The sequence below is a fragment of the Littorina saxatilis genome, linkage group LG17 (assembly GCF_037325665.1).
Source record: "Littorina saxatilis isolate snail1 linkage group LG17, US_GU_Lsax_2.0, whole genome shotgun sequence".
Classification (NCBI taxonomy): domain Eukaryota; kingdom Metazoa; phylum Mollusca; class Gastropoda; order Littorinimorpha; family Littorinidae; genus Littorina; species Littorina saxatilis.
In genome coordinates, this window is record NC_090261.1 from 7,002,235 (window position 1) to 7,025,225 (window position 22,991).

Consider the following 22,991-nt stretch of genomic DNA (forward strand, 5'->3'; position numbering starts at 1 on the left):
CACATTCAGAGGTGACACATTTGACGGCAGATATTTATAAAGTGATTTTATGAAAAATGGTCCAAAAGACATTCTTTGTCAGGTTCAGTTTATCACCAGTCTCCTTCTGCACATTTTGGTCGTAAGATGCATTGAATGTGAATCATCTGAACACTTGTAATATTTACTACTGTGGAACCCCCTTCTCTGGCCCCCCAATTGAAGATTTGTGTTTTAAGTCTTAAAAGGGGGGTTCAACTGTACTGGTTTCAGATGATATCGTGATTTATACATGTTTATGGTGCAATGTATGTATGTATAAAGCGCATGTTTGAATGAAAGCAGGATGTTAAAGTATGTTTGTGAGTGAGTGTGTGTCGTAGTGAACATGGCTCTGCGGCGTGCTTTGGTGGAATGTGTGTTGATATTTAATAAATTGGAATTGAACATGCTAATCTGTATGATGTGGAATTTGCTTTTTTTATGTATTTTTTGTATCAATGTGTATCGCTTGAGTGAGTGTGCACGTGCGTGTATAGATGCGTGTGCACACACAAAACGATTTTATTTATTAGAACACAAGAAGCGTAAGAGCGCGATGGAAGGGAGGCAATTCATCCTAAAACGAGGGTGGTTGATCGGGACACGAGTTCCTTCCCTTGTACCGTGCAGCATTTGTTGATTGAGGATTGTTTTGATCACTTAGCCAGAATTTTAGTGATGAACTTGGGCTTTTTGTTCTTTGACACTAATTTTGCTGGATTGTATTGTCTGTGGTGATATTTTTTTTTGGCTGTGTTGTGTTGTTTTTTGGGTCATTATTTGGTTGGTGAAAGTGAGAAATGTGAAAAGATGACGGAGCACCAGCAGGTTGTTAATGCTGAACGTATACTAATTAAGCATCATTTATCACAGTTGGTCTGAGGCGGCAAGTAGAACATGTCTTCTTGTGTTTATCAGCCAGAAAAGACAAGTAATTTGTCTTTCTTTCAGTTTCTTTGTCATTCTCTCTAATCTTTCTTTCTTGTGTTCTTTCTTTCACTTTCTTTCTTTCTTTCTTTAATTCTTTCATTTGCAATTTCTCCTTATTTGCTGAAGCAAAGCAAACAGTACTTTCTGCCAAAATAACATGGAGTTGATTGGTCTGCTGAAACATTGTTTCTAATTTAAGAGGACTTCTGTTTTTTGAATAAATAGTTTGGAGGTGTGTGTGTGCAAATGCAGAATGAATTCTTTGTACACACACACACACACACACACACACACACACACACACACACACACACACACACACATCAGAAAGAAGACACACACGCTTTCTCTTCTTCCCGACGTCTCTCTCTCTCTCTTAATGACACAAGACCTGGTTTTCATGGTTATTCACATAATGACTCGAAAGAACTTCAACTATCTTAACATCGAGGAACACTTCAAGTTTTGTACCTCAGTGTCTTGGTCTACCGCAGAGACAAACATGATTCTGATATGCAAGAATGGATATTGACAATGTAAATCATGATTTAAGTCAAGATGCATGCCTACTACCAAGGTAAAATTTAAAAATAGACTTTCTGCGCTGTCAATTTCGCACGAATAAATTGTTTCCGGTATTACTATTCATTAAAAAAGAAAAAAAGCCTTGCGTCGGAATTAGGTCACATAAGGATTGGACTAATTTTGTTGTATGAAAAAAAGACAAAAACGGTAAGATATGTAGACAAGCTAAATCTTCAACTAGAGGATGCCTTTGTGGATGGATTTACTCACCTATAGGTTATAATGCACTTCCTAAACATTGTTTCCTATTTATTTTTTCATCGACATCGCCGAATTTGCGATTTGACTGAATTCGATACATATAAGTTGTACATATACATTGCTTTATAACATTTGTAACACTTTGACGATTCCTTCATGAGTGAATGAGTATGTACGTGCACAATACGCCCACATTATCAGGAAGATAAACAGAGCTGATTTGATCAAAGTGGACACAAATAATTAAAACAAAAACTGAAAGGATAGACAGAAAGAAATCCTTTGATGTAAAAAAACCAAATCTTGGGTTTCGAGAGGGGCGGCGCGTTATGCATGTTATCAAGACGTTTGGCTTTATGTATAGTGAAACATAAGCAAAACAAACTTAACGGGGGGGCACGATTTGTACGTATTCTGTGTTTGGTGACAATCTCTGTCACACTTGAGGGCCGCTTAAATGTGGGGGGGGGGGGGGGGGGGGGGGGGGGAGGGGCATGGTTCGTACGTTATCAAGACTTGAAGTGTGGCTTTATGTCGGATGATAATTTCTGTCACTACTGTACATGACAGGGCCGCTTAAATCGCGGGAGGGGGTGGGGGAGAGAGAGAGAGGGGACGATTTTTTTTTGTTATCAAGACTTGAAGTGCGGCTTTATGTTTGGGGATAATTTCTGTCACTAGTCTACTGTAAAATACATCAATGTCGCGTGAACGCATTGAGGCTTCTGGTCAGTTTTGGTATGTGTCCATATAGAACGGTTTTTTTGTATGAAAATCTGAGTGGATCCATAGTGAGTTACGAGATGTTCTACAGGGGAACGAAGGTTTCAACAAGGCAATGACATCCAGATAAATGGTTGCTAGCTGGACGTTATGACAGTTGATTCGAACATAACATGAACACTGCTGTTGTGTGTGATAAGATTCAATGATCTGAAAGGCAAAGAACGGAGTCAGTGTGTGTGTGTGTGTGTGTGTTCACTGTCTTCGAATCGCTGGCCTTTCAAACCGGACGCTAAGCGCCCCTGAAAGTCGAGCGTCGTAACCTCGAAGGGTCACGTGACGAGTTGGCGGTCCAGGCTATTTGGTCTATGATAAAACGAGGTATCTATCGTGGGGATGTGCGGTGGGAGCTAGAGAGCAAATTTTTCCTACACACACTCCTTTGTTTCTGTCGTTGGAGACAGGCGTTGCGTCTATCATTGGACACAGGAACAACTATGAATGTAAATTGATGCTCTTTCTTTCCCATTTAGAAAATATTGGAAAACATGGTGGGAGAAAGCAAAAGAGAAGGAAAGAAAGAGAACATATAAAGGGTGGAAAAAAAGCAAAACAACAGCGACAGCAACAAAGCAATATTTGTGAGTCTGATCATATTTCGTAAAATTCCAACAAGAAAAATATTCTAAATATCACGTTAAAAAGACACAAAATAGTGAATATATTCATTGACCGCATCACAGTAATCAACAACGAATTATATACAAGACGATTCTTTAGCAATAACAACAAGATATCAACAAGATGATAATTAACATCTTAAGTAACACGACAGAACAGACAAAATAACAACAGTTTGTCTTTATGACTGCTAAAATGTCACAGATCGATTAAAACAGTGATATTCATAAACAATCTACACCAAAACAAAGTGAACCCTACGTATCCCGATTTAAATCTCCCCTTCTTTTGAGATCTTCTCAAGTTGTTGTTTTGCTCTTCCAGATTTTCTGCAAATTTACCTCCATTTTAAGGCTCTGTCCTTTTTCAGATCAGTTTTGTTTCTTCCGATTTTAGAGTTTCTAAAATGGGGGTGGGTGCGAGACTGAGGTTTGACTGTAACAGTTACACTAGGAGTCCTTTTGGTCTTTAGGAAAGACAGAATATCAAAGTATACTGAAGGGTATATATGGGTTTGTTTGCCGGGCTACATCCCGCGCAGTCACATAAAGTCCAAAGTCCCTTGTCGTCGTCGTCGTTCATCTGGAACCACACGAGGTCTTTCTAATGGCCCAGTGCTTATTGTGTAAACGAGTCGGGGTCACATCTCAGAACCGGTCAGGCGGCTTTTACACGAGACTGAAAAGAAGACCTCGCGACTCGGACACATACCCGGTTCTTCTTCTTCTTCGTTCATGGGCTTCGACTCACACGTTCACTCATGTTTTTAGTACGAGTGGATTTTTACGTGTATGACCGTTTTTACCCCGCCATTTAGGCAGCCATACGCCTATTTCGGGGGAGGCATGCTGGGTATTTTCGTGTTTCTATAACCCACCGAACTCTGGCATGGTATATTCTGCCTATAAGGGCGCTCATTTATGTAACTTCAGCAGGACAGACGACGCACGGCAGATTATCCCAGCCCGCTACACGTTGAGTAAAAGGAAAACAGGCCAAGTACTCGTCATAATCCCAATCGCAGTATCAACAAGGAACTTAGTCGATAAATATCGACAGGGGGCGGACAAATGGTTTACATGTGAAATGTGTGTATATGGGTGTGGTTCTGAAACAAACAAACCATGTGAACCCCCCCCATCCCACCGCTCGCGGGCTGAACGACTGACGTCTTTTCCAGAAGAACACCGCGTGTACATAATACACAATTCGATCGCGTAGCACTGCCAATGCACATTTTCGCAACGAAAACCGTGCTACTGTTTCTTGTGTGTTAAATCTGAAAGCAATATAAGTGAACGAACAATTGAAAACTGATATCACGTTACTAAACTCCCAAAAGTAATAAATTACTTCTGACTGCGGTACACAATACGGCAGTCACCTCTGCGAATGCTGTCGAAGAATCTAACCGAAAGTAAACATTCTGGGAATCTACGCGCATCGGCCTTGACGCAAGTTCAATACTAAGCCAATGAGCGCGCCGCGGCGAAGTTGGCAGCTGTAAGTCTCGCAGCGCTGGCTGGCTGAGCGAGTTGCGTGTCCATCCATATTTATTAGGTCCAAGCCGCACCCTAGACCAGATTAGTAGGTGCTTGAGTTTGGTATTTTGATTTTACATAACATTAAACCTTTCTTGGGGTTCATGGTCATGGCAACAGCCATAATAATATTATATCATGTATAATATTACATTTCAGCATATTTGAATTACATGTCATCATACCAAACTGTCATACATTTTTATTCCTACATCATTCTGATTGATCACAACCAAACCTACTATCAGTGGACACATCCAAATGTAAGCGCCTGTTCTTGACAACTTTTAATCGATCTAAAAATAGCAACTTGCTGGGCCCTTTGCCGCCAACAGACACTGTTTGGCCTGTAGGTAAAATGTACAATGTATTTTCTGATTTGTGCACAAAAGCTTTTTTTCTTTTTTCTTTTTTTTAACATAACAATGTTTAATGTCACTGTATGTTTAAAAGACCATGGTCATATTTGTAAAAAAAATGTTAAATTAGAAAATAAATAACATTTTGGTTCATGATTTTTCCTACACCTGTGCTAAAAATAAGAAATAAAAATGTCGGGTATATAAGTCACTCAAATACAGCTAGGTATGAATGGCTCGGTTTGAGTTTGTTGCAGTTGACCCTGCACAATGCGACATATCATGTTTTTGTTGAACAATTTTGACGTCACCCCTCCCATAGGGTGACGTATTTCACAACTTCCTGTGTTACACAAACTCTGTGATGACCAATTTTGACGTCACCCCTCCCATAGGGTGACGGATTTCACAACTTTCTACAGATGAACAATGTTGCCTTCACCCCTCCCATAGGGTGACGGATGTCACAACTTCCTGTGTACACAAACTGATGACGTATTTCACAACAAAATGGCGCTGCCCATGGTCAACCTCTAAACTATCCGTATAGAATGGGGGCGTCCTCGCCCCCATAATAATATGCAGTGCGTCGTCTGTGCCGCTGAAACTGCGCAGATATATTCTGCCCTTAAACGAATCCCAATGTCAAATACAATATAGTTCAGCCAGAAAATAGTGGTGTTTCAATCAAGTATCATTCCCTTGGAATCAAACAGTTTGTAACTGACCAGTGCCATCCAAAGCATCCACATGATCGATTGGCAACATATCCCACTGACACGCGTCTCAGTCTGTGTAACTTCTTTTCACTCGGCGAGTAACACACAGTCCTTTTCAATCAAAGACAAGCAAGTAAGAGAAAACTGGTGCACGTGCAGGTCAAAGTATGTCACGACAATCGTCAGCTACCGGTAGTGCAGACTGTGAAGGAACGAAGACATGCCTTTCGAATAGCTTGCAGCGAAACTCGCTCTGCACTGTACAATGGCCTTCGACTGATCTCGCCAAGTGCATGCCGTGAAGTTTTCGGAGTCAATATAAATAAACATTTCTTGGTGATTGTGATGCAGCCGAATACTTTGTACAGTTCGCTTCATCAGGAAAATCCGACAAAAATTACGGGATGATCTTCACGTGGGTTGCAAGCATTTCGGAGGGAAATTGGGGCGAAGACGAAATTTCTCATTCAAGACAATCAAGTGTACGTTGTCGAAAGTCAACCGTCGATCTGGCGAAGCAGCAACCCTACCAGCACAGCATGTGAGTCCCAGTATCGGCCTCGTGGTTGTTTGTTTTTTTTATTTGCACTGGGGCCCAGTTAGCCGATCTGGGTCCCATATGGGTAGCATCTGGGGTAACCACGAATGGAGTGGAGAAATACCGCCCACATTCACCCCATATGTTCCCCACATACAGCTGAGCTACCCAGCCAGCATGCCCAGATGTGACCCAAATATGCCCCACATCTGAACAAGATTTGGGGAAAGAAGGAGGCGAAATGCGCGTGGTGGATGCCGCGAAGCGTTGGAATTCTGCTGTTGTCGGTTGTTCCAGACCTCAGGTGACTTGCTGTCGGTTGTTCCAGACCTCAGGTGACTTGTTGTCGGCTGTTCCAGACCTCAGGTGACTTGTTGTCGGTTGTTCCAGACCTCAGGTGACTTGCTGTCGGTTGTTCCAGACCTCAGGTGACTTGTTGTCGGCTGTTCCAGACCTCAGGTGACTTGTTGTCGGCTGTTCCAGACCTCAGGTGACTTGCTGTTGGTTGTTCCAGACCTCAGGTGACTTGTTGTCGGTTGTTCCAGACCTCAGGTGACTTGCTGTCGGTTGTTCCATACCTCAGGTGACTTGTTGTCGGCTGTTCCAGACCTCAGGTGACTTGTTGTCGGTTGTTCCAGACCTTAGGTGACTTGTTGTCGGTTAATTGTTCCAGACCTCAGGTGACTTGTTGTCGGTTGTTCCAGACCTCAGGTGACTTGCTGTCGGTTGTTCCAGACCTCAGGTGACTTGTTGTCGGCTGTTCCAGACCTCAGGTGACTTGTTGTCGGTTGTTCCAGACCTCAGGTGACTTGCTGTCGGTTGTTCCAGACCTCAGGTGACTTGTTGTCGGCTGTTCCAGACCTCAGGTGACTTGTTGTCGGTTGTTCCAGACCTTAGGTGACTTGTTGTCGGCTGTTCCAGACCTCAGGTGACTTGCTGAAGGATGGTAGAGAAAGGTGGCTTGAAGTTCTTCACTGTCACTTCAGTTGTATGTTGTTTGTTCTCGACGTGTGTATTTCATCGACATTTGTCACTGGGTCTAAGCGCTGGCATCAGAGACGCTTGGATTGACTGACGGAACGTAGATCAGTCAATTTTGACAGACTCAGGGAGCGGATACACGCCATATGAATAAATGCATTTTCTCGTTTCTGAAAAGATCCTAAAGCCTGAAATGAACTGGGCGAACTAGACTTCGCGAAGTGTACTTTACGAAGCTCGCTGCCACACAGGCAAAGCTTTGAAACTGAAACCATTTATGGCCAAATTAATTCCAAGGGGAGTAGTACATTTCACACTATGTGTCTTTGAAATGTTCGTGCTGCATGGCATTCACTTTTTTTCTATTTTCTCTTTCACCTGACTTTTCTTTCGTGGAGACAGCAGGACATTTTGCAATGTGTGACGTCATGTCGGTTTGGCCTTCAGTTGCATTGTTATAGTGTACCGAGCATTTATCGTGCGTGATTTGTGTGTTACTACATCTAATATTTCAAATGTATGAACGGTTTCAAAATTAAATTTATTGGCAGTATAAATTTAGTATCTTCATAATTATGTACCCTGCCTAAACCCCCGTCCCCCACCCCTTGCCTTAATCTACTCTCCCCCAGAAAAAAAGTGACATAAAGAACGAATGAGAGAAATGAAGTGACAAGGATCGAGTTCTGTCTTGCCCCAGCGTCCCATCCAAAGGTTTGTATTTTTGCTTGGGTGGTACTGCTGACAACAAGTCCGGACAATAAACACACTCTCCAAAGAATTTGTCTTGTTTTTTTGGTTTTAGTACTTGTAAAACGTCCCTGGTGTAACCACACAACATTACATTTTGTTTCCTCTGTGTTTTAACTGACATGGCGTTGTGCGAGCTCATCTGGCGTGCCGCTTGTCAGTAAACACAATTGGATATAAGATCTCGTGAGGTTTGAACCGATTCTCAAGGCTTTCTGACACCTCTCTGAGTCGATTGCTTTTTTAGCTGTTCCAGCAAAGTTTGCATTTTGCAGGGGGGGAAAACACAGACGTCGACTTTGTATTTTATGTGTTAAATTGTAGAGGCGTACCAGACACATTTGGTTGTAGGATGCCGAAATGTTTTGGACCAGCCATATTTGAAAAAAGTTACACGTTTAGTTTTGGTTTCCTCTTGGTCAAGGGGGTGAGACAGAGCTTGCCATGGGTAAACTTACCCTTGAAATGTTGAAGACTTTGCTTCACTTCTCAGTCTTTCACGCTTGTCACAATTAAAAGAGAAACAAATTGGGCACATTTATGTACAGAACATAGTCTTACATTCCTGTGTGAATAGGGGCTGTTGACGTTGAAATGCAGAGGGTGGTTCATGAAGATTTAACAAGCGATCTCAATCCCCATGCGCTTGTCGATTCATGAATGTTGGGAAACTAGCAATAAGAAAATCGTGCTGAAAATTGTGGCTCAGTCAATGTGTCACATGAATATCCAAATTCCGGAAGGGTAGTGTAAGACCAAGATCATCATGGAATTGAAAAATGAAAAACCAAGTTTACTATTTTGTACATAAAACAACACATCACTCCTTGGGGAATCAAACCACGGATAATGTTTCATCACCGCAGGCACGCTCCTTCAGTTATCTGAGTCTCCCTGCGCTGAGGCTCTGGCGCCATTATAGCGTCTAAACACCAGTATCCACCCAAAACAAGCTCTGAGAGTCTTGACAGTTATAAGTAGGATGGCCTCCACAATGCTGTGTTGTCCGTTTTCGGCAACTGTTGCTGGTCAGTGTGGTCATTGTGTGGTCACTGCGGTCCATGCAGGCTTCTCTCTCCCAGCCAGGAAGCCTGTCAAAGCAAACAAGACAAAGTGTCATTGATACGACATCAGTGATTTAAGGAAGCACAAAAAGGTGCAAAAGTGTTCCAAAAAAGAATTGTAGGTTATTTGAACCTTTTAATTATTGACAAAACAACAAGTGTTTCAGACAGAACTATGTGTCGCTTGTATCACATTACAGGTTGAAGATCAAACCTACGATATGCCAAAATGTGCAACAACTATACTTGGCTCGTAAAATATTCAACTACGAAGATGCACGCATGCAGGCACTGACCCTGACACTGACACACACTCACATGTTCACACAGACAGACACATGCTCAGACACCAACAGACAGACAGACAAACACTCACACACACGCACACACACACGCACGCACGCACGCAAGCACACGCGCACGCACGCATGCACGCGGCACACACACACACACACACACACACACACACACACACACATGTGCTATAGAATGTTGTTTCAGTCATTATTATGTATCTTCTTCACCCTCCGTCTCTATATCTCCAACCTTACCCCCTCCCCCTCCCCCACTCCCACTCTTCATATTTAGAGTGAAACCTTCACTCCACTTTGCGGCAAAAAGGAAAAGCGGTTGCGATGTATGTAAATGTAATCATTGGTGCGGTAGGGTAAGACGGGAAAGAAATTGAATTCCCAACAGCAGTTATAGTAATAACTAACGTACCGAAAGCTTTCCCTGTCCGGCCGTCTTGCCTTTTTGCGAGTCAGAGTCTACTTTCCGCTCTCCGCCACTCTTATTCCACTGAAAGGATCAGGATTTCCCCCGTCCTTCTTATCTCTCTCTCTCTGTCTCTGTCTCTCTCCCTCTCTCTCTCTCTCTCTCTCTCTCTCTCTCTCTCTCTCTCTCTCTCTCTCTCTCTCTCTCTCTCTCTCTCTCTCTCTCTCTCTCTCTCTCTCTCTCTCTCTCTCTCTCTCTCTCTCTCTCTGTCTTGGCATGCTTGTTTCCGATGTTGTCGTTGTTTTTGTTGCTGATGTTGTTTTTAATTCGAGCCTTTTCCCGTGCACTTCTTAATCCGCGACTCGCCCCCAAAACACATTCCCCTAATTGTCTCCTCGCCGTTTTTGTGTCCTCACATGCTGGAAGTCTATGCATTGGGGGGGGGGGGGGGGGGGGGGGGGGGGCTGGGGGGGGGGTCTCTCTCTTGCATAGTTTCAGTGTTGCTTCGCACTTGAGCCTCTTCTTCATTGAACTCGTGTCGGCTCCGCTCTCTCTTCTGTACCCACTCTTCCTCTGACTCTCTCTTCGTGTCTCTCTCCCTCTCTCTCCCTGTCTGTCTGTCTGTCTGTTTGTCTGTCTGTCTGTCTGTCAGTCTCTCTCTCTCTCCCTCTCTCTCTATACATCTCTCTCTGTCTCTCTCTCTCTCTCTCTCTGTCTCTGTTTCGGTCGGTGAGAAAAACAAATGGTTTGACTTTGAATGTCAACAGCAAAAAAGGTTGACACGAAAAGCTCTTCGAAGGTACAAGAAAAACAAAACAGCTCTTGACATGGAGAAGAGAACAGATAAAATCAGTTTTAAAGAATGTGAAAAAGAAGCAGAGCGATGTAAAACGGTATATTTAGATGAAAGGAAGAAGTACAACCAGCTGCTGAAAAATAAAAAGATTACATTTAAACAGAACAAAGTGTCACTTTTACTTGCCAGCATTCATGACCCTCAAAGCTTTTGGAGGGAAATTAGAAAATTCAAGAGAAAGGGAAGAAGCTCGCCTAGTATTAGTAAAGATGACTGGTTTAACCATTTTAACGGCGTGTTTAATAATTTAGCTGCTGGAGCGACTCCAGTTCAACAAACCGAGTTACCCGCGGAAGAGGTTCCGGACCTCGACATGGACGAGTTAAATAAAGATATATCTGAAGGAGAGGTAAGAGAAGCCATTAGAGGGCTGAAAAAAGGCAAAGCAACCGGTATAGATGAAATCCCAAACGAGTTGCTTCGCATCGCAGGTGATGATGTTACTACTTACCTGGTAGAGCTTTTTAACAAACTGTTCCGCACAGGAACATACCCAGCTGAGTGGGCCAAAGCCATTATTCACCCAATCTTCAAAAAAGGCAACGATGAGAACCCTGACAATTACAGGGGAGTGTCGCTGCTAAGCTGTGTCAGTAAACTGTATACTGCCATCATTAACAATAGATTGACTAAGTGGGCTGAAATGAACAATGTCATGTCTGAGTCCCAAGCTGGGTTCAGAAAAGGGTATACGACAGTGGACCATATTTTCACGTTATACGCAGCTGTAAGCAAGTAACTTAAACAACACAAGAAACTGTATGTGGCCTTTGTGGACTTTCAAAAGGCGTTCGACACTGTCAAAAGAGATGTACTATGGAATGTACTGCTCAAGATCGGCATTGGGGGCAAAATGCTTCAAACACTCAGAGCAATGTACTCAAACGTATTATCTTGTGTTCGGTGTAACTCTGACTACACGGCCTTTTTTGAGTGTATGCAAGGTCTCAAACAAGGATGCTTGGCAAGCCCAAGCCTGTTCTCTTTTTTGATTAACGAACTTGCGTCTGAAATGATTCTAAAAGGGAGGCATGGAATTCAACTTCTTCCGGGTGAAATTGAACTATTTATCATGATGTTTGCTGACGACATAGCATTGCTCTCAGTGACACCGGTGGGACTACAAAACCAGCTAAATATATTGCATGAAGTTGCCAACAGATTAGGTTTAAAGGTAAACAAAGAAAAAACAAAAGTGTTGGTATTTCGCAACGGTGGATACTTGGGGAAAAACGAAGCCTGGACATTTGGTCACGACAACATGTACGTTACCAACTCGTATAAATATCTCGGCTTAACCTTGACCACCAAAGTTTCCATCCAACGATGCTTTGAAGACTCTATTGTACGAGCTAAGCGTGGTGTTATCGACATTTTTAGAGTTCTGTGGAATATTGGATGTTATGATCTAAACCTTTTTTTCACACTCTTTGATACACAGATTACCCCCATATTGCTATACGGTTCAGAAATGTGGGGTTGTTTTGATTGCTCTAACATTGAAAAGGTACACATGTTCGCATGCAAACGGATAATAGGTGTTTCCCCTCAAAGTCCCAACTGCATGGTATACGGAGAACTCGGTAGATTTCCCCTATCAGTTCTCGCTGCTACCAGATGCGTTAAATACTGGTTGCGGCTAAATCGCCTCCCCAACACAAGATATGTAAAAATGGCCCATGTGATGATGAGGAACATGGCAGACAGAGGGACAGACAATTGGTCCGCTAGGGTCAGGAACCTCCTATGTGAAAATGGGTTCGGACATGTGTGGACGTACGGCTATGTCGGCAACGAAAAACACTTTATCAAGGCTTTTCAACAACGCCTAAAAGACTGCTTTATCCAGAACTGGCATAGTAAGCTGGAAGACAGTGAGAGGTATGACACATACAAATTGTTTAAACCTGATTTTGGAAGAGAAAGGTACCTTGACCAAATAGACAATCCATGTATTCAAAAAGTGTTCACAAAATTCAGACTTGGGGTTTCACCCTTGATGTGCAACAAACAGAGATACTCTGCAAACGGTTCCCATGTTTGCCCACTTTGCAGATACCCTCACGAAAACGAGCACCACTTTCTTTTTAAGTGCCCAGTATACTCGGATATAAGAGAAACTTACTTGGAAAATGTCTTTGAAATTGGTCAACTCGAAAACTCGTCAATGCAGATACTACTAACACAAAACAAAAGTAGGTTGTGGGCACTCTCCCGGTATACATTTTATGCATTCAGGCATCGACAGCAACTGCTAGGCTAAAATGAATGTGTGTAAATGATTTCCGATCGATATGTTTCAACCCTTAGCACTGTATATGCACTTGTTCTTACTTGTCTCTGAGAGAGTATACATTGAAATGGAAACTCTACTCCCCCCTTGTACAAACACAACAGTGTGGTTTACAATAAAAATTCTGAGTTCTGAGTTCTGAGTTCTCTCTCTCCGTCTCTCTCTCTGTATCTCTCTGTCTCTGTTTCTCTCTCTCTCTGTCTCTCTCCCCCCCTCTCTCTCTCTCTTTCTTTCTCTGTCTCTCTTTCTTTCTCTGTCTGAAAATATCTCTCTCTGTGTCTCTTTGTTTCTCTTTGTCTCTGTCTCTCCCTCTCTCTCTCTGTCTGTCTCTTTCTCTGTCTCTGTCTCTGTGTCTCTCTCTGTCTAGATCTCTGTCTCTCTGTCACTTTCTGTCACTGTCGGTATGTCTGGCTGCCTCTCTCCCTTTATGTCTGTTTCTCTGTCTCTTTTAGCCACTCTGTCTCTGTCTGTTTGTTTGTCTGTCCCTCCCTCTCTCTCCCCTCTCTCCCCTCTCTCTCCCCATCCCCCCCCCCCCCCCCCCCCCCGCCCGTGTCCCTTTCCTGCCTTGCCTGTCAGTTTGCTCCCCAGAAAGAAACCCGTCTGATCATAACGAGCCCAGGGGATAATCTTCACATCATCTCTCAGCGGGGGTAACGGTCCAGATGCCCTTGGCCCAAGGTTGTGTACGCCTTGCACTCATGAATTCATCCCCAAACCGATAACCATGAATTCTGCCAAGGACTTTCAACGAGAGATTTGATGGGGTTTCTTTTCAGCAGACTTTGTCAAAAGTCTCTGCAGACTGCCGCAGGTTCGGCAAACTTGCAAAGCGATAGCTTGACAATAGCGTGGATATTACGTGCCTTGAGTGAAGAGACGTTTGCAAAATTAATAACAAGGGTGTCCTTATCACCTTTGCCTTTACACACACAGACGGGATACTCCCAAGGTTTCTGTTATTTTCCTGTGTGTGTGAAATACCCTGTGCCAAGAAAGGGGGCTTTAGAATTGAAGATTTCTAGTATTTGTGGCATAGTGGAACCTCCTGTAAGGACCCCGAGTCCTAACAAGAAATTCCTCCGAGGTAGGAAAAACACCCCCGTCCTCACCATTCTCACTGCCACCAACTGAGAAGGTTATTTCCCTTTGACCATTAATATGTCCCTCTATAAGTCCTTGTAGAATCCTAATCCACCAATAACTCCCTAACCGTGTGTTTGACTGGACCCAATTTTTGTAAGGACCGTCTCATTGAGGAATGTATAGAACCTGTTCACCAAGTTTGGTGACGATCGGTCCGTTCATTCTTGAGATCTATATGCGAACACAAACACACAAACAAACAAACACATCGACCGAATCCTATACACACCCCTATACCGGGGGTGTAAAAACGACCCCCTCCGTTTGCTGACCGATGTTCTTGGCACGGATGCCTTTTACATTGTAACTAACCTCCGAATGGCGACGCCCTTCTTTTTTTTAGACGACCGACCTACCAACAAAGTATTGCAAAACTCATTTTTGTCTTTCTACAAACTGAAACTTTTCAATTTGTTTAAAGTGCGGTGTACGTCTCGTTTATGGTTAAATGGCCTGTAAAGTACAACTGACAGCGCATATTTCTGATCTCGCAGTCTTAGTGTTCAGTGTCGTCCGTGTTCATTTCGTTTTATACTTTCTTATTCCATTCTGCGAAATTAGGTTCGATTCCTCCCAGTGGAAAGCTAGCAGCAACACGAGTTGCGCAAGCCAGGTGTGCGCGTGTTTAGGGGTACTCATCCACCTGCAAGTCTAACACACGTCTGTCAGAAAGTCTTTTACGTGCCATGGCAATGCCACGGGGGTAGGAAATGGATACAGCCTGTAAGTCATCACGACAAGATGACCCATGTCCTTCACGATATTGATTGGAAACCGTGATCCCGAGGATCGCAATTAAGTCCATGCAGTGCTCTGCCAACTGAGCTACCAGGTCTTGTCATGGACGTGTGCACAGGTTCTCTTCTAAGGTTTTCCATGTTGTCAAAACACTACTAGGTTATACTTGCATCAGAGGATATGTTGTAGTGTACACATTAAAGTACACCATTGAGGATGAAAGTCGCTTTTTCATTTTAATGCTTGTTATTACACCCCCGGTATAGGGGTGTGTATAGGTTTCGGTCGATGTGTTTGTTTGTTTGTTTGTGTGTTTGTGTGTTTGTGTTCGCATATAGATCTCAAGAATGAACGGACCGATCGTCACCAAACTTGGTGAACAGGTTCTATACATTCCTGAGACGGTCCTTACAAAAATTGGGACCAGTCAAACACACGGTTAGGGAGTTATTGGTGGATTAAGATTCTACAAGGACTTATAGATGAAAATATTAATGGTCAAAGGGAAATAACCTTCTCAGTTGGTGGCAGTGAGAATGGTTATTTCCCTTTGACCAACGGGGGTGTTTTTCCTACCTCGGAGGAATTTCTTGTTCTCTCAGGTGCCAGGAGAATGGTTCCGAATATTTCCCACTTACTCTATTACACATGTCGTATTCATTTAGAGCGCTTATTTTCCTATGTGTATCAGTTGTAGTGTACAAGTAGTCCTAGTCTTCAGACAGATAAGTGTACACAGCTTGAACTTAATTCTGCAAGATTCTAATACTTATGGCGTACCAGTTTGAATAACTTGTAAATTCTGATATTGTTAATTCATAAATATGGGAGAGAACATGTGTCTGTCAAGTGTATTAGTGACTCAGTTGTATATATCGTGAACGTGTTCTGATTCTATTCTGTGAAATAATAAGCAAAGATCCTAACACACACTGTTTATTATGAATGGAACTCCGTACGACCACCGACATGTACTGGAAACAGATGACGGTACCTAGTCTTAGAGTGCATAGAGTGCAGGACTGGTAGGGTTGTGGCTAGCTTAGCCACACAAAACAGCGGTGTGAGCCTTGTATGTCTTGTTCATTCTTACATCCCACGTCAAACCTCTACCTTGTGTCGGTAAGTTCCAAACCATGACTTAGAATCCACCCTCCTCTCTCTTTCTGTCTGTCTGTCTGTCCGTCTGTCTGTCTTTCTCTCTCCCCCTATATATATTTACTTTACCTGAGAGAGAGACAATATATATCTATCATATATATGTATAGGTTACAACACGAGTGGTTTTTTATATGGCTTGTATTTCAGTCAAGACCCAGCGGATGAATATCATCGGGAGACACGAGCCTGTGCCATTTGAACTTAGAAATGGTCATAGAATCAGCATAGAAAAATCTTTTTTTTTTTCTTCTTCTTTTTTTTTTTTTTTTTTTCGGGGGGGGGGGGGGGCACGTGCCCCCTGTGCCCCCCCCCCCCTCGTCCGCCCCTGTATATCTGTCTCTCTCTCTCTCTCTCTCTCTCTCTCTCTCTCTCTCAGGTAAAGTAAAACACTGACGCTGCCACAGATGTCACGTGATATGCAAATCGATCGTGACAGAATGGCAAGTAATGAAAACAGCATATGGACGCCTCCGGAAGGTATTGCCGCCTGTCTCTTTACACGAATCCGCTGTCCGCTAACGTATTTCAGACAGCCGAGAGGATTTGAGCGTTGACATTAAATCTGGAGAAACTTTTGCGGAAATGTGAACTACTGAATGCGACAAAATGCAAATCAAATATCATGGAATGCAGATTGTTTCAAAAGTTCTGTCAGCTCCTATTGATCCGCAGAAGAAGAAATGAAGGAAGAAGGAAGGAAGAAGGAAGGAAGAAGGAAGGAAGAAGAAAGGAAGAAGGAAGGAAGAAGGAAGGAAGAAGGAAGGAAGAAGAAAGGAAGAAGGAAGGAAGAAGGAAGGAAGAAGAAAGGAAGAAGGAAGGAAGAAGGAAGGAAGAAGGAAGGAAGAAGAAAGGAAGAAGGAAGGAAGAAGAAAGGAAGAAGAAAGGAAGAAGGAAGGAAGAAGGAAGAAAGAAGGAAGGAAGAAGGAAGGAAGAAGGAAGGAAGAAGAAAGGAAGAAGGAAGGAAGAAAGAAGGAAGGAAGAAGGAAGGAAGAAGGAAGGAAGAAGGAAGGAAGAAAGAAGGAAGGAAGAAGGAAGGAAGAAGAAAGGAAGAAGGAAGGAAGAAGGAAGGAAGAAGGAAGGAAGAAAGGAAGAACACACATAAACGGGCTGAAGAAAAGTATAGGCAAAGCAGTGACAGGACGATGTGATAAAAGGAGGGAAAGGCAAAGAAGAGGGATGAGGGAAAACAAAGCACGGACACTTTTTGTTTTAATGAGTTGGGCGTGTGTGTTAACTGAGACATGTATTACCGCAACCAAAGACCCTGCAGTCGACTCTCCGTTCATTATATTTAGTCAAGTTTTGACTAAATATTTTAACATCGAGGGGGAATCGAAACGAGGGTCGTGGTGTATGTGTGTGTGTGTGTGCGTGTGTGCGTGTGTGTGTGTGTGTAGAGCGGTTCAGACCAAACTACTGGACCGATCTTTATGAAATTTGACATGAGAGTTCCTGGGTATGATATCCTCAGACGTTTTTTTCATTTTTTTGATAAATGTCTTTGATGACGTCATATCCGGCTTTTCGTGAAAGTTGAGGCGGCACTGTCACGCTCTCATTTTTCAACCAAATTGGTTGAAATTTTGGTCAAGTAATCTCCGACGAAGCCCGGACTTCGGTATTGCATTTCAGCTTGGTGGCTTAAAAATTAATTAATGACTTTGGTCATTAAAAATCTGAAAATTGTAAAAAAAAAATTATTTTTATAAAACGATCCAAATTTACGTTCATCTTATTCTCCATCATTTTCTGATTCCAAAAACATATAAATATGTTATATTCGGATTAAAAACAAGCTCTGAAAATTTAAAATATAAAAATTATGATCAAAATTAAATTTTCGAAATCAATTTAAAAACACTTTCATCTTATTCCTTGTCGGTTCCTGATTCCAAAAACATTTAGATATGATATGTTTGGATTGAAAACACGCTCAGAAAGTTAAAACGAAGAGAGGTACAGAAAAGCGTGCTATCGTTCTCAGCGCAACTACTCCCCCGCTCTTCTTGTCAATTTCACTGCCTTTGCCATGAGCGGTGGACTGACGATGCTACGAGTATACGGTCTTGCTGCGTTGCATTGCGTTTAGTTTCATTCTGTTAGTTCGACAGCTACTTGACTAAATGTTGTATTTTCGCCTTACGCGACTTGTTTTTCTTATGCCCATGCAAAAGGGTCAAAATTCAGGTCACGAAATGAGACTCACCTGTTTTATTGACGTGCGAGAGTAACATTGAGGGCATCATTCGGAAAGGATGGGACACATGGGTAGGGGTGGTGTTTGTGGTGGTGGTGAGTTTTTTTTTAAAGTACACCTGTACCTCCATTGTTCTCCAAGAGTCTCACCTGTCCGGTTGACCTGCACGACGCGAGGACAGGTGGCGCATCAGGGCGCTAGGAGGCGACGCCGTTGGCACTGTGGGGCTTGTCTGCACGCCGCATGCCGGAGGTCATCTTGCACACGATGTAGTCAAACACGTGCTTCCAGGCCAGCTCCGTCTCCACCGTGAAGTCCTCAGACAGGGCCTGCTTCAGCGCGTCGCGAACTGCTGGCCACATCAACTGCACACGGAAAGAGTTACATTGTTCACGAATGATCTATCAACACGCTCTGTCTCACTGTCAATCTGTCCCTCTCAGTCTGTCCGTCTATCTTTCTGTCAGTCTCTGTCTCTCTTTGTCTGTCTGTCTGTCTTTCTTTCTCTGCTTCAGGGCGTCGCGAACTGCTGGCCACATCAACTGCACAGGGAGAGAGATACATTGTTCACGAATGATCTATCAACACTCTCTGTCTCTGTCTCTCTCTATCCCTGTCTGTCCGTCTCTCTTTCTGTCAGTCTCTGTCTCTCTCTGCCTGTCTGTCTTTCTTTTTCTGCTTCAGGACGTCGCGAAAAAGCTAGCCACATCAGCTGCACACTCAGACAGATACATTGTTCAACGAATGATCTGTCAACACTCTCTGTCTGTCCGTCTCTCTTTCTGTCAGTCTCTGTCTCTCACTTTCCCTCTCTCTCTCTGTCTCTCTCTTTTTGTCTGTCTGACTGTGTCCGTCTGTCTGTCTGTCTGTCTGTCTGTGTCTGTCTGTCTGTCTGTCTATATCTCTGCCTGTCTCTTTCTCTTTCTGTATCTCTGTCTCTCTGTCTCTGTCTATCTATCTCTGTCTCTGTCTATCTAACTGCCTCTCTTTGTTTGTTTGACTCTCTCTCTCTCTCTCTCTCTCTCTCTCTCTCTCTCTGTCTATCTGTCTATATGTCCGTCTGTCTGTCTATCTCTGTCTCTGTCTATCTAACTGCCTCTCTTTGTTTGTTTGACTCTCTCTCTCTCTCTCTCTCTGTGTCTGTTTGTCTGTCTGTCTGCCTATCTGTCTCTCTGTCTCTGTCTATCTATCTCTGTCTCTGTCTATCTAACTGCCTCTCTTTGTTTGTTTGACTCTCTCTCTCTCTTTTTGTCTCTCTGTCTGTCTGTCTGTTTATCTGTCTATCTCACCCTCTCTTTCTTTTTCTCTCTCCCTCTCTCTTCCTCTTTATTTGCCTACGGTTACATTTAAGATCAGGTGAAAGCAAAAACTAAACAAGGCACATTTAACACGCAATTCTTCATCCAATAAAGCACAGAGAAATGGCAAGAAACATGTCCAGAAAGGATAAGACATCAATTATTGAGGAAAAGCCGGCTTTTTATAATAAAGGGCAACCACGATGGCTGGTAAACTTAGAATGGGTCCATTAAAGTTTTGTGTTTGATCACGGTAGAGACGATGATTTTATCCAAACGTGAAAGTTTTGCTTTGCGAATCAACGGAGAAGCAAATTCCCTTGAAAGAGAAGGAGTTGTAGGGAGGAAGAGAGAGAGAGAGAGAGAGAGAGAGAGAGAGAGAGAGAGAGAGAGAGAGAGAGAGAGAGAGAGAGAGAGAGAGAGAGAGAGAGAGAGAGAGAGAGAGGCACACACACACACACCTACAGACGCACTCACACACACACACACACACACACACACACACCTCTTTTTGCGTGAAGCATTGACAAATAAATCAAGCTTAAGCTAAAATCACTCAGACTTATATTTGAGTCGAAGTAGGGGTTTACGATTTTGAATGACACGGGCTGAAGATTATCTTCCTCAGGCAGAAATCCAAAATCACCCCTTGAATTTTTCAACAACATGCGACGGCCATTATTCCAGAAGAGGCTGTTATTGGGCTACAAATTGTCGTAGCACATCACTCAGATAATGTTTCTCCTTCCGCATAAGCTATCATTTGGCTTAAAAAACACGAGTTTTGGCCACATTTTTTACTCAGTCGCCTCAAGAAGCATGAAGAGGCTATCGAGGACTGGGAGGATTAGTTTGAGCCTGTGATCAGAGCGGAAAGGGGAAAAGAAAAAGAACAGAGTGAGAAAAAAAAATGAAAAGGACAAACTTGTGCACACACACTAACATATAAACAGAAACAGAAACACAGACAGAGACACAGACAGACAGACACACACATACACAGACACACGCACTGACACACAGACACACAGACTCAGACACACACACACACACACACACACATACACACACACACACACACACACACACACACACACACACACACACACACACACACACACACTCTCACTACTGCACACAAGACTTAACACACTCAACAAGTAACAACAGCAACACGGAATCACACGTGATATTAGAACCAACAAACAAGAACGACATTAAACAAAAGGAACTGGAAACATTAACTTGCAAACAAAAACAAAATAATCCCAAACCGGTTTGAAACAAAGAAGTCTGTACATTTGCCTAATTGTTTTGTTGATATTTTGAGAGGAAAAAACATAGCAACTGCAAGACCCTGGCCGGTAGTGAAGGAACGATTTGTCACACAGCTAATTCCCGTGTCACAAAATGACGCTCACACAGAAAAACAAGCTTTGCCACCGTTGCGATTATTTTTCTGAAGACGGTTTGTTTTGTTGCTATGGCTGCCTATGTGCCGTATTGTTCAGTCAAAGCTGTCATTTTTCTCTTTTCTACAGACACTAACGGGGGGGGGGGGGGGGGGGGGGGGGGGGGAAGAAAAATTGACTTCACTTTCTTTTCTGCCATTCTTTCTAATCACATTAAACTCATAGCGGGGAAAAGGTCTTGGCGGATTTAGGGAACAACATCTAGATTGAGGCAATTTGGAGAGTTATCGAACTTTACACACTACGACTGACCTCCCTTGCGTATCGCTCTTTGTCGGGGCTGTAGTGTAGCCAAACTTTATGCATAAACTTTTTCCTCTTGACTTTCCATTTTTCCCTGTTTTTGTTTCTTTTTGGTTCTCTCTCTCTTTTCATTTTTACCCCGCAGTAGAAGTTTATTTAAAGCAATCTATCAATGCTCATGTGATTAATCCCCAGATTGGGTGTCGGGAAAAGGCGAAATTCACAAAATGCATCAAGTGACCTGTCTGAGAAGTTTATTGACATGCAAGGTTTCGTTTAAAGCCGATCCATTATTTCTTGCTAGTGTGCGTAGTGATTGATTTTGTAATGCTATGTTGAGGTTCCATATTTTTTCCTCTGGCTTAAAGTGCCGGTTGTACCCTCGACGTGACCCCCCCCCCCCCCCCCCCCCCCCTCTCTCCGCCCCCAACCTCCCCTTCCGTCTTTCCTTCTTTCTGTCTCCTCTCTTAACTTCGTCACCACGCAAGAACGCACGCACGCACGCACGCACGCACGCACGCACATTCACACACACACACACACACTCACAGGCACGCACGCACGCACGCTCGCACGCACGCGCGCACGCAAACATGCACTTTCACGCATGTACACACACACACACACACACACACACTTTTCTGAAGTTTATTTTTTCTTCTTCTGTGTACATTCATAGCATGTCCACTTTTTGTTCTTATAGACGCCTTCGTTTTCGTGTAAACAAACACTTGTGTAAACCACCACAGATCTGTCAATGCGTTTACATAGTGTGAGAGCATCTTTCCCCTTACACGCATACCAACCGAGGCAACATCCATGATACTAAGTGATCACTCTTCATTGGTAGTTGTCACTTGTGTGTCTACCCCCCGCGGGTTAGGGGGAGTCCCTTATTGGTTGGGACGAGAAAGAATTTACCCGATGCTACCCAGCATATCGTAAGAGGCGACGTACGGTTCTGTTTCTCCTTTTACCCTTGTTAAGTGTTTCCTGTATAGAATATAGTCAATGTTTGTAAAGATTTTAGTCAAGCAGTATGTAAGAAATGTTAAGTCCTTTGTACTGGAAACATGCACTCTCCCAGTAAGGTCATATATTGTACTACGTTGCAAGCCCCTTTTGTGAACAAGAAACAATTAACAAGTGGCTCTATCCCATCTGCCCCCCTTTCCCCTATCCCATCTCCCCCCCGAGTTTCCACGTCGCGATATAACCTTGAATGGTTGAAAACGACGTTAAACACCAAATAAAGAAAGAAAGAACTTGTGTGTCTCATTCGTCAATGTATTTCTATTTTAAGACTCCTTTCCATGAAAGACCTGTCCGATTTATTAAGGTCTTAAAAACCAGGTTCCATTGTAATGCCACATCTGGTCAATCATCCAAGCGAAAAATTGTCCAGTGGCCAGCTTGCGCTGTCGGGTTTGATTGCATCCCACAGTCATGGGACACACAGGCAGATTCTCGAGATTAGAGAGTAATGCGCCGGACAAGAGTTATTTCTGGCCGATGGAAACAGCTGATAACCAGCAGCGAATCCATTACAACAACCAAAGACGCAATAGATAAGAAAGAACTAATCCTAAAGCTGATTAATATCCTGATCCTTATCTTGTTATCTGAGCGCATTTAGACAATCATCCTCGCAGCAAATCGCATATTTAGATGAGACCATTCTAATCAAGCTGATTGCCTTAGGGCTAACATTAATTGAGCAAAGTCGGCTTCGCGAAGTCAGCTTGTTGAAGCTTGCTGCAGAAAAGCTTTTCACTATTGC

At 43.2% G+C, this 22,991-nt stretch overlaps 2 protein-coding genes across 2 annotated transcripts in view; one reads left to right on the forward strand and one right to left on the reverse strand.

Annotated features, from left to right (window-relative positions):
• Positions 1 to 429, forward strand: part of LOC138951645 (probable RNA-binding protein EIF1AD) — a 7,984-nt gene extending 7,555 nt beyond the window's left edge. Inside the window, exon 5 of the mRNA XM_070323183.1 lies at positions 1 to 429. This exon is cut by the window's left edge and continues 259 nt beyond it. Coding sequence (XP_070179284.1) covers positions 1 to 15 — 15 coding nt within the window. The 3' untranslated portion in view covers positions 16 to 429.
• Positions 430 to 6,326: 5,897 nt separating this feature from the next.
• Positions 6,327 to 22,991, reverse strand: part of LOC138952738 (neuroglobin-like) — a 190,204-nt gene continuing 173,539 nt past the window's right edge. The window contains exons 4-5 of the mRNA XM_070324455.1: positions 18,348 to 18,563; positions 6,327 to 9,120 (exon numbers count right to left, since the gene is read on the reverse strand). Of these exons, the coding sequence (XP_070180556.1) occupies positions 18,396 to 18,563 (168 nt within the window). The 3' untranslated portion in view covers positions 6,327 to 9,120; positions 18,348 to 18,395. The remainder of the gene's footprint in view (positions 9,121 to 18,347; positions 18,564 to 22,991) is intronic.